We start from the raw sequence: 12,122 nt of genomic DNA, 5'->3' as shown, positions 1-12,122 counted from the left end.
ACAGGTAATACCTCCTTTGCTCTAAGACCTCTCAATGGAACTTTATCCTGACAAAAATGTTTGAGTGAATTTGAAACACCAGAGCTAAGGCTCAGTTTTGTGATGTGCTTCACCTGATGGCTGATGGAACGCCCCATCCTACACACATTCCCTGTGATGGAATGCCCTCACACACAGCCCAGAATGCAAGGATGACTGAGGCTCCATCAGGTCCACCCCCAGAGACAGGATCCCAGTGCCAGGGACTTGATTAGGGGTGCTCAGGGTGTCCCCAATGGGTGCCCTCCCCAGTGTGAGCTGCTATCAGGTTCTCACCCCACTAGCAACACAACAATATTCATTTCAGTGAACCAAAGTGACCTTGTAGAAAAGCAGACTCTGCACATGCGGCTCAGCAATTCTGCCAGATAAAGTGTTTTTATCACTAGAAAGTCACACTTTCAAATAATTTTCACCCCGAGGCCATAATCTCAAAAGACACACTTAAAAATGTGTAGAACATAAAATGAGTGATTTTTTTTGATTGAGGTTAAGGAAAGAAATCCCTCACAGACATAACACTTTATTGATATTCTTAGTCACAGCTCTGCACACGCTGAACAGGATCAGCTACTGGTAAGGACCACAATTCATGTCTTTCCACTTAAAACCTGCAACAAAGAATAAAACTATTTCACAACTAACAAAAGGGAACCCTTTAATTTGCTACAACAATTTCAGCTCCCATTGCATTAGCACCCTCCAGTGTCCAATACATGAAAAACATCTTCACTAATATACCAAGCAGACACAGACTTGGAGCCTGAACCACAAGACACAGGAGTGGTGGACTCCTGGGAGGGAAATTGATGAGAATTGATGATGAGAAAAGAAACTCCCAATGCTAGAAATTTTAAATGACATAGGAACAGTCTCTGAAGAAGATCTGACACGGGGTTAGTACTCGTCGGGCTCCTTTGTTCCTAGCAGGCATGCCAGTGTGTGCCCCTTTGGCACAACAGGCTCTATGTGCCCACACTGTACATTCCATGCTCTGCAGTGTTCCACTGAGATGTGGGTGCTGCCTTTGACTGATTTAGCACAGGCATGTGGGTATGGATCTGCCTGGGGTATGCCAGTAAATGAGTGCATGTAATAAAACCCTCTGGTACTGGGTGACATGCTTGGCTCGCTGAGGGCAAACAGGTGACTGTGCTTCAATGTGCAATGCTCCTCTCTAACAGCATCATCACCAAGCAAAGCGAGAACAACAGCAAAACCAGCTGCACTTGCTACTAAAAACAGCTGGATGAAGGGTTTTTTAACTTTTTCCAACACAAAAATCTTTCATAGGCAGAGAGAGCCCAGTAGGCTCTGGAACATGGCAAATAAGAAAAACCAGCTCTGGGTACCTGGCTGATAATAACACAAACACTCGGTCCTCCTTTTCTGGGCAGCACTGCTTGCCCCCAGCCTCACAGGGGCAGCAGCACGCACAGGAAGGAGGAGGGCAGCAGTGGAAAGACAGCCACACCACATCGGAGGTACCTGCTGTAATTAGGGTCCCAGTCCAACAGCATGGCAGAGAGCTCTGTGGGACACAAGAGCCAATTAAATCCAATCAACGTGTTCATTGATTGCTGACATTTGAAGTCATCCCTGTATTTTCTCTCCCAAGTGCACACAGTGAGCAAGGACTCCTCATGCCTCATCCTGCTTGGTCTCTGACTGCTTGGATGCCCAAAATTCTGTGGTCTCTACCTGCCCAGTGGCCTCTTGGGCTCCACAGGAGCTCTGATGACAAGGAGCAGTCAAATGCCACCACAGGGAGGTCATCACATCTTCTGGGAGTCATGCAAGGGTGTTGTGATGCCTGGCAGCCATGTCCCAGCCCAGGGCAGCACCGGCCAAGGAAGCCCCTTCTGAGCCACAGCTGGAAGGGAGCAGCCTCACCATGGGCATGCAGGCAGCCTCTTCTCCCAGCCCTGAACAGGTGCTGTGCACACATAAAGGTCATCACCCCTGCCCTCACACTGTGCAGATTCCTCTTCCCCCCAGAGAATGAATATTCAAAATTCTTCATGACCAGAAATAGCAAGGCATAGCATTTATGATTCTGCACCAATATGGGGAAAAGGGGATGAAAACAAGGTGGGGGAAAAAGCATGTATGTGCATGCATCTTCCCCAGAAACTGGCTGTAAAAGTGCACTGAAGGAGGTAGACTGGAAAAATGACCCTGGGTGCTAGGCAGGACCCTCCTGTGGGCAGGAATGACTGACATGGACTTACTGGGCTCTTCAGAGTGCCTCCAGTACAGCACAAAGCACTCCAGCTGTCCCTGAGGCTCCCCAAGAACACCAGCATCAATATTGCATGCTCACAGTAACATCTACGTTACAGTTTTACAGAGCGCATAGGCTTTTGTCACTCAGCTATAAAATATTTACAGAACCACGGTCTCAGCAGAGAATGCGAGAATTTAAAGCTTTAAATATTGATATTAAAATGAATTAACACTTGATTGCCTTCCTAATATCAATACTAAAGAATAAAGTGTTCTCCTTCTAGCAGTGCTGTTGAAAACCTGCCTTAAATGAGCACATACCCAACAATCCCTCCCTCTGGCAGAAGTCACTCCCTGCCCCCGGGAACAGGCAGGCACACACCTGCAGGCAGAAAGCTGGACATGAAACCCACACACTTCTCCAGCAGGAAAGTGCAGCGGAGCCTTTATCTTCCTTGGCACTTGTCACTTGGAGCCTGATCCTGCAACGCTGACCTGTATGGCGATCCTCTGTTTAAAGCAGAGCTTTTCCTAGCATCCTGCCGAAATCCGTGCTATTCCTGACAGCTATTCACCCACCTGTGGGAAAGCACCGGCTGATTTCGGGCCCTTGACAAGTGGACATGCGTTGCCTACACGACCTTCCCTCATCCAGGCACTGCAGGAGCCGTGTCCCCCCACAGGAGCACGGGGACTCCGCACCCCCGGGCTCACGGGGGGCTCCCAGGATATCCCAAGGATAAGGGATGCTGGGGGGGCCCCTGGCACCCCTGCTCCTGCCCGCATCACCACCTATGCCGGGTCATCCATCGGTGGAGCAGGCGGCACAGGATGCTGTTTGAACAACGGGAAAGCCCCGGTGCGGACCCAGCCCGCCTGGCCCCGCTCCCCCTGCGGGAAATGGGGCACGGGGCCCTGAGGAGCCCGCTCAATCCAAGGCCGGGAGCACGAATGGGAAAGACCCAAGGTCACCCTCCGGGCAGGAGCTGCACCAAAGCGGACAGCCGGGCAAGGGCAACGTGCCGGTAGCGGGAGCAAGCACGGAATAGCTCGGGTCGGAAGGGGACCTAAAGGACCACCACATTCCAACTCCCCTCCCGCGGGCAGGGACACCGTCCCCTAGAGCAGGAAGCCGACTGCCATTCCCACATTGCCCGGGCCCGAGGGCAGCCTCGGCACACCCGGAGCGATCGGAGAAGCCCCGGCGGGCGCGGCTCCGGCCGTGAGGGGAGGGGAGGGGGAGGGGAGGCGGCGCCGGGGGTCCCGCGCCCCGCCCCGCCCGCGCGCGCGGCCCGTCACTCACAGTCTCCGCCTCCCCGCGCGCAGCCCGGCCCGCCAGCACAGCCCCGCCGCCATCGCGCCGCCGCCACACGCCCCGCGCGCCCATTGGCTGCGCTGGGACACGCCCTGCGCTGCCATTGGCTGCGCCGGCGGCGCCCGCGGCACGCCCCCGCCGCACGCTCGGTGTGACGTCAGGCGGAGGCGCGCTCCCGGGCCGGGGCCGCGCTCCCGCTGCTCCAGCGCGTCCCGGCTCCGCTGCCCCCGGTGCGCCTGTGACTGCCGCGAGTGCGAACGGCCCGTTCGTGCAGAGCATGAAGAGACAAGGCCGAGGATAACACAGGATGTAGCAGTGGGCGGGGTAGGAGAGAAGCAAACTTGAGAAGAAAAGGGTCCGGAAAAGGAAATAGGGATTCTGAATCTGTTTTCCAACAGTCCAAACTTAGACTGAGCATATAATATAATTTTCTTTGCCATGATGCTGGAATGTGCCAGATCCACAAAGTATAATCCCAGCAAGGTATCCAATATTGTAGATACATCAGTTCGTTTCCAAAGGACACAAACTTGGATCATGCAACCTCTCTGTCCTGTCATCTCTCATTCCTGCCCTTCCACAACTGCTGAACATGTTGCCCTGGCCATGGGAGAGAGATCCCGAGGACACTCAATTGCAGCAGCTTTCCTAAAAACAGGAGGTGGATAACGGAACACCCCAAGCCAGTGCCCCCATTCCTTGGAAAACCCAGGTTCACATCCACGTAAGTTCATCCCAATTCTTCATGGAAGGGCTTTTTCTTTCCTAGGGTCACTGAGTTTTGCTGTATAACTTTGTTGTTTTCCAAACAAACAGTTGGCTTTCCTTCGTCAGCGAGCTGTGTGGAAATTTTCCAGTGTGGCTTAGCATCACTTCACTGGGGAAGTGGTGTCAGCAAAGCATGAGCTTCCCCTCCTAGCAGAAATAAAATCTGCTGTTTTGCAGAGCTGTGCTGAACCGTGAACATGACCTGTGCTCAGCTTCCCTCCCCCGCGTAATCTTGCGTGCAAGTCATGGGTGATACCCCTTGAATCTGACACACTGAGATAGCAAACATTTCCTTATCACCAGCAGCATGACAGAGTTAACTCTTCTCAGCACAGGTCCAGTGAACTGTGTGTGGCAGAGACTGCTCCTTCTCCCTCCTGTCACTGTTTCCTCCTTTGCTCTCTCCTCCTTCCAGCCTCACCTCCTTGGGGAACTTCCTTATGAAGGATGATATTGCACAATGACATGCTGGAGGAGAACCTTGGACTTGTCTCCTTGCCCCTCCCTTATTTCTGTAGGGACAGATTTCCTTCCTGGCACCTCTCTTGTCTTTTCCCCTTCCAGCTCCAAGACTCCCAGGTGTACAAAATGCTCTCCTTCCCCACTTCACTGATGAGGATGGCCTGCAGTGGGGAAAACAAAAAGAGATGTGTGACACCTGATAGACCCTCTTGGCTCTTGTTTCTCCATGGCTCCCCACAGAGAGAGCAGAGCAGAGCAGCGGCCTGGAGAGGATGTGAGCAGGGGTACAGCCAGACCAGGCAGAACCCCTGAAATGTGCATCATGGAGCCATAGAATATCCTGAGCTGGATGGGACCCACAGGGATCATCAAAGTCCAGCTCCTGGCCCTGCACAGGGCATCCCAAGAGTCACACCATGTGCCTGAGAGCATTGTCCAAACACCTCTTGAGCTCTGTCAGGCTGCTGCTGTGAGTACTGCCCTGGGGAGCTGTTCCAGAGCCCCAACACCCTCTGGGGGCAGAACCTTTTTCTAATATCCAGCCCAAACCTCCCCTGACACAGCCTCGTGCCTTTCCATCGAGTCCTATCACTGGTCACCAGAGACAAGAGAAGAATCCTCCTTGCAGGAACAGCATTTAGTGTGACATCAGGGAGAGGCAGGGTGCTGTGCTGACAGGAGCAGCTCTCAGGTTTTGTCAGAAGTCCAAATAACCTTTCCTCAGCATTAGCAGCTGAGTGTGAGTTTTGCATCAACCAGTGCTGGCAAACCTGGACTGTCCTGGCCTGTTGCATCCCTTTGACTTGTAAATGATCATGGGAGCACAGAGACATTAATTAAATCTCATTACCATCTTTTCCCTTCTGTATTCTGGGAAAATACTGCATCTGTCTCGTCCTTTTAAAATGGAAAGCCTTTTAAAGATGCTAAGTTTTCACTTAATTGGATTAAGGCAGTGTAACATTTTCCAGGATGCTCAGAAGGTATTTATGAGCCTAACTCTCACTGCCATCCTCAAGAGTTAGATGTGAGGTACTTTTGCTATACAACTATAGCAGTAGTATAGTTGGGGTTAAGACCCCTGGAGCCATGTGTGCATGAAGAATACTTGCAGAAAAGTGTTGCTGAGCTAATTTGGGACTGCCCATCAGAATTAGGATACTTCTGTGGGTGCTTTTGGGTTTTGTGTCTCCTTGCAAAATCTCATGTGCACATATGTTGCAGCTCGATGTGAGATAACTGCACACAAATTAATCAGAGAGAGGGATCCTGCAATTCTCAGATAAACAATAAATTATGAAGGTCAAATGACTCATGCACTGTGCTGGTGAAAATCATTTAGCAACTATAAAGGATTAGGAAAAATATTCTAAAAAAGGATAACTACCTACCAGTTTTTCTTCTCATACTTCAATAAAGCATCACACCAAACACAGTGTACATTTAATGTCCAGTGTTTTTTTAAATTGCTGGATTTCAAACACCTTATTTGTCATCTTGGTCTATGTCCTAGTTTAGGACAAATTAGGGGAAATCTCCAAGAGGGAGCCCCCCAGAACAAAACAAACCTCCAACCACCCCTCCCCCAACACCGGGTTCGGGAAGGAATTTCTCGGAGGAGCAAAGTGGAAAACAAAACCTATTTATTTACAAGTAACAAAAGAACACTCCCCAACACAAGAAAAGAAAAGGGACCAGACTGTGTTGTGGAGGGCGCCGAATCTTCTCTAGCAGGCTTCGGGTGTCCTGGAGCTCGCAGGTCAGAATCCGCAGAATCCGGAGCCGGTCCAGTATCTTCAGGGGAGGGTAAGAAAGAGAGAGAGAGAACAAAAGAAAAAAGGAAAAAAAAAAAAACAGCGCAAAAGCAAAAAGCAAGCAAGCAAGCAAGCAAGCAAGCAGCTAGCAAAAGCCAAGCAGCCAAAGCCAAAAAGCCAAAAGTGCCTGGTCACACCCCCCCCCCCCCTCCTCCTGTCTTCCCCATCCCGCCACAGCCAGACTGCCGGGGGGGGGGGGGGGTGGGGGAAAAGGCACAGCTGCCAGACATAACACACGATATTGGGATAAAGGCTGTCACCCCACGACACTCTAGTATCTTTTGAGATGTTGAACAAATAAGGTTGCTACAAAAGAGCAAACCAAATATTTTGGCAGGATATGTGGTGGTCCTTGTTCTACAAGCATTTTCTAATTCTATGATGGTCTCTTGACGGTTGATAATGACAAACCCAAGTATTTTTGAATGAGAAAAGGAAAAAGAAGCAGTGTACTACTGCAGTACCGTAGAACTATTAATAAACCATGCCGATAAAAGGAAATTTTTTATTGGCATCTTAGTGGAAAAAAAGAGCCGTGCTGCTGCCTGAAGCTATTGCATGTCAGTGTCCTCTTGACACTCATTTACTTTGATTTTCAAGAGAGAAATGAGCATCATAACAGCCAAGGCATGTTGTGCCTTCCTCTCTGTGTTTATGTGAACACAAAAGGATGTCGTCCTCAGCTCCTGTGCAAGAATGGGAAACAAATAACTGCTGGCACCAGTCTGGCTGAGGCTCCGGTGCCTCTCTGTGACAGGCACTGGTTTGTGCTGGCCAGCAGTGCCACAGTGCTCCTGTGGTGAGCCCGCTGCTTTGGGCCTCAGCTCCTCCTGCCCATGTGTTTGCTGCCCCCAGCTTGGAGAGCACAGATCACCCAGGGAGCTTTGTCCTGCTGTGCCTCCGGTGCCACCAGACTGGAGGGACCCAGGACATTCCTCTGGGTGCCCTGGGTGACTCGAGACCCTGGCAAGGGGGCAGAGACCTTGGCATGGAATCAAAAACACCTGTGCCTTCGATTTTAGCCCATGGAAACAATTACCAACTTGGTGTGAAGAGTTACAAGCCACAAGAGTTTGAGTAGAATGTCAGTGAATTTATCATAAGGTGAAAAAGTATAATTTTGTGGTTTTAGAATGGGGGTTCAAGAGGCAAGATGGAGGAATCTGGGTGTGTCCTGTCCTTCTTCTCCTTCTTCTCCTTCTTCTTGTTCTTCATCTTCTGCTGAGATGGTGACACTTCTGGATTGGTTTAGAGTAGAGACAAACTGTCTAACATAAGTGATAGGTATTGGAAAATTATTGTAAATCAAGTACACGTAGTTTTTAGTATAAAAAGCTAACACCACCCCAAGGGCAGGGGCTGTGCCACAACCCAACCTGCTGTACAGATCTCAGCAGGTCAGAGAAAGAATGTAATAAATAAGAAAAAATAAACAACCTTGAAAAGCAGAACCAAGGAATCTCCCCTTCTTCTTCAGTTGCAGAGCTGGGAAAAAAGAGACTTTCTAACACCTCAGGGGTCATCTCAGCCACAGAAACCTGAGACCAGACAGCTCACAGCACTCCCTCATGTCACACATCTCCTCCTGTGGGATGAGAGCCAAAGGAGGAATGTGCTTTCCAGCACCTAAAAGTTTTGAGAACCTCCCCCAAAACTGTGTTATCAAACAAGTGGAAACAAGCCAGCATTTTCATGATGAAAAATTATTTGTCCTGTGTCTATTCATTGCACTGTTATGTCCAATGGAATTGCAGTGTGTGTCATATCCTAGCAGTGCAGAGTGTTTTAATCCACCATAAATCCATGTAGAATACATCATCTGGGGCATTTAGAGTGAAGGAAGGTGGATTTTGGTGAAAATGGATTGAATAGTCCTGGTATATTGAGACAGGATTGTTTGTCAGGAAAAGCTTTCTCTGTGCTCTTGAAGGGCCCAAAGCTTCCCTTTCTCGACCACCTCAGAAGCACCACTCAGGCAGCTGCTTCCTCTTCTTGGGAAGGGCAGAGAGCCCCTGCTACCATCATCCTGTTGAACCAGGGGAAATCCACAGCTTTATGCTCTTGGATCCTCTCCAGATCTCAGGAAAGGTAAATACCCCTGCTTACCTGGGGTGTTCTCTGGAGGTTGCTTGTCCAATCTGGTTCTCCACCTTTGAAATCAAGCTCTTCCCTTCTGCAGTAAGCTGGGGATACTGGTAAGCATCATCAACAGATAGGAAAAGTCCAAAAAGGTAGAAACATTTGGAAAAAACAAAGGAGGGCTAGCAGCTGAGGTGAAGCTGCAGGGAGTATAAATTAGGAGAGAGGTCCAGCCATAAATTGAAGAAAATGCTTGATAAGAGATATGAAGAATTCCTGTTTCCAGGCATCAGGAGGACATTACAGTGAATTCATTGCCATACAATTCAGATGCTGTTATGTACTATGCAGTTTTGGGAGGAGATTATTGAAAATTAGCTCCATGGTATCACTAGAATTCAGAAAAGTCAAAATATTTTCATGCTGGGAAGCAGAGCACACCCTGTGTGCTCTGTAACTGTCTGGGAAAGATTAGAAGGTGGGGCAGGGTGGGGAAACAAGGGAAACAACTGGAAAGCAAGAGTTTGTAAGAGGCTTTGGAGAGATGTGTTTGCCAGTTCTCCGGGTGGGAGCAGGTGATCTGTTACAAAAAGAGGTGCGGTTTCTGCACTGGGTTTCGTGTGAGCTGGCAACAACTCCTACTCCAGCAGGAGTGTGTCCTTTCCCTGACTGTCCCTTTCCTCACAGGCAGAGCTTGGGAAAAATGACCTTCATGGTCACATAGTGACATTTCCAGGTGAAATAGGTGGTGGGGACACTCCTCTGCTTTGCACTGAACCTCTGCTCAGGCACTGTGGTTTGACTTAAAGCAAGGCAGTGACTCTGTAGTTCAGAGGCAGGAATATAACAGACCACGGGGCTATTTGGAGCAAGTTAATTTAAAAAAGAGTGAAGTGCATCATGATGGGCTTCCTACATGAAATCCTGGCAAATTGTGAGAGGAAATGAGGATGCAGGAGAAAATGATGATGCATGTGTAGAGAAGGAGTGGCCAAGAAAGCAGACTGTCCTTCTTAATATTGTTATTTTGACAGATTTCGAAACTCCAAACATTCTGTGTATCTAGAGTTGATTATATAAAAATGCTTGTTGGTTATTATATGATCACTTTTATTTCAAAGTCCTGTCTCCCTATAGATTTGATAATGTTTTCACCTTTCTGGAGATTGATTAAACTGGCTTTCCTGCAGGATGCTTTGAAAGCCAGGAGATAATCTGCAGCCTTGTTGACACCATAATGTTATGATGGCTTGTGTGCCATTAAAATAGATCACAGAAATGTTCATCTATAGAACCTGAACTCAATACATTGTGTCAGTATAGAGTATAGATCCCTTAATCCATAGGCTATTATTAAAATAGTGGATTAAGGAGTTGTTTGGGATCACAGCATGCTGTATGTGTAACAAAACAGTTTAGCTGAGATTAGTACTTATTATTCAATGCAAAATTTGATTGAAGGATTCATAGGTGCTTATAATACCACAGTTTTTATTTTATCACTAAATTACTGACTTTTTTCCACACAGATCTTAAGACCTGAGAATTTATCACTATATATGGAGACAATAAAAACTGAATAACTGACATGAATCTAATTAAAATATTTTAGTTTCATGCAATTATAAAATATGGTATGTGGACATTTAAAATGCATTGTATGAGAATGTGCATAGAAAGGACGTTCACACTTTAAAAAAAGCTCCTGTAAATTGAAAAAAAATTCAAATGAGTTCACAAACTGTTATACAGATCAGTGTCAATCTAATCTAAGACAAAGTGAAGTGGAAACCAAAAGTATTTTTTCCACACAATCTCCTTCTGTCAGCAGTCTTGGTGAAATTGTCAGAAGACTAAGTTTTATGCAACCATGTGGTGAAGTTGAACTGAGTAAGACGGTGGCAGTTTTGCAGACTTGTCCTTAGTGCAGCAGAAGGTTGTCAACAAGCCTTTTTGGTGACATCTCCTCGTGAGCGTGGCGAGCAGATGATTTGAGGATTACCAGGGTGCTGGACAGGTCAGCCAGCATCTGACCTGAAAATCTGAAAAATCTCTTCCATAAAGGATCAGTTCTGCAGCCAGAAGCTGTTTACTAGCTGAAGGGGGAGGGAAATGGGTTTGTCTGAAAGGCAGAGACCCTTGGGTTTGTTTGTGTGTGTAAGTGGAGTAGTGTCTTTAAAACTCACTTGTGTAAGGGACAGCTGAACTCTGTTTGACACTCACTTTCAAGTAAACTAGGAGGCAAGATAAAATTTAATGTAAAGAAAATATTTGTGTGCAGAAATCATGATATTTGCCAGATAAGTAGAACAGAGCCATTTTTTTGGCACAAGGTGGAACATGTTGATACTACATTTCTGTTATACTGAAAGTCTTATTAATTTTTTTTTTCTAATCACAGTTTTAGCTGTGATTTTGTTTGGTTTTATTTTTTTAGTCCTGTGGCTGCTAGTCCAGGTCCCTATTGTATTTTGCAGAAGAATCTTGATATTTCTGAATGGAGGTTCAGACACTTCCATATCAAGCAGATTAAACTCCTGTGAGTGTGCCTGTGCTGGAGATTTCTGTTCCACGGACTATCTGCCAGCTGATCGTCTCTGTTAGTTTTCAGGTCCACTTCCTACATCTGCACAGCCTCTGGGCATGTGAGGCTGTGGTTTGCAAGGAGGTTGTGAAACCCCAAGCAGAAGGGCACAGCAAATGAAGGCAGCACTATGCTAATGGACCAGAACTTATAAAAGTGTGAGACCCTGTGACCGGTTATCCATTTGGTGACCATTTTGTGCTCATCTTGGGTGTAGCCCTGGCTGGGCTCTTGTGCTGCCCAAGGTGGATCCATTGAGGCCTCCTAATAAATACTTTATTCTTTAACTCCATCTGGTCTCTGTTCCAGGTCAGCCTTCACAAGGCATCACAGGGACTGGGAAGCTGCATATCCTAAAAGGCATCATGTGAATGAAAATAAAAGAAAAGAAGGAGTTATGGCAGCCTTTCAGTGCATCTCCAAAGGAGCACTTGTGGCCAAAGAACTGGGGAATCAGCTCTGGGAAACTGGAGGAGAAAATAGGTAGAAAAAAGCTGACTTCATTTAGCTGCACACCTCTCCATGAGACAACATTTAAGGAATGTTCAGTTACTATCTAATTCTAAACTAAAGGTTTGTACAACTTAGCCTTTCCTTCTTCTGAGTTAAAAAGTGTTATAACTCGGCCCTGTGGTACTAGCCATTTAGATTTGGTTGCTACTGGCTTCAGAGATTATGCTCCACTAGAGAAAAAGACAGAAAGATGAAAAAAACATTTAAAGAAGTCATAGAGAACTTGAAACTAGCCATTCTACCTACCACTTGGACTGACTTTACATAATTTTTAAACATTTCTGAAGTTCTTATGTAAAAGATTATACATAGTACATTATCC

General features: G+C 47.3%; 1 protein-coding gene across 4 annotated transcripts in view; it reads right to left on the bottom strand.

Annotated features, from left to right (window-relative positions):
- The window catches only part of CLYBL (citramalyl-CoA lyase), a 167,012-nt gene extending 163,197 nt beyond the window's left edge, over positions 1-3,815 (bottom strand). For all 4 annotated transcript variants that reach the window (XR_012579100.1, XR_012579101.1, XM_074535663.1 and 1 more), the window contains exon 1: positions 3,569-3,815. Coding sequence is in view for 2 of the 4 variants with exons in the window: in XM_074535663.1 (XP_074391764.1) it covers positions 3,569-3,684 (116 nt within the window). In the remaining 2 variants the exon portion in view is untranslated. The remainder of the gene's footprint in view (positions 1-3,568) is intronic.
- Positions 3,816-12,122: the final 8,307 nt, after the last annotated feature.

Source organism: Zonotrichia albicollis, chromosome 2, assembly GCF_047830755.1.
Source record: "Zonotrichia albicollis isolate bZonAlb1 chromosome 2, bZonAlb1.hap1, whole genome shotgun sequence".
In the NCBI taxonomy this organism is placed as follows: Eukaryota; Metazoa; Chordata; class Aves; order Passeriformes; family Passerellidae; genus Zonotrichia; species Zonotrichia albicollis.
This window is presented reverse-complemented; position numbering and strand designations above follow the sequence as displayed.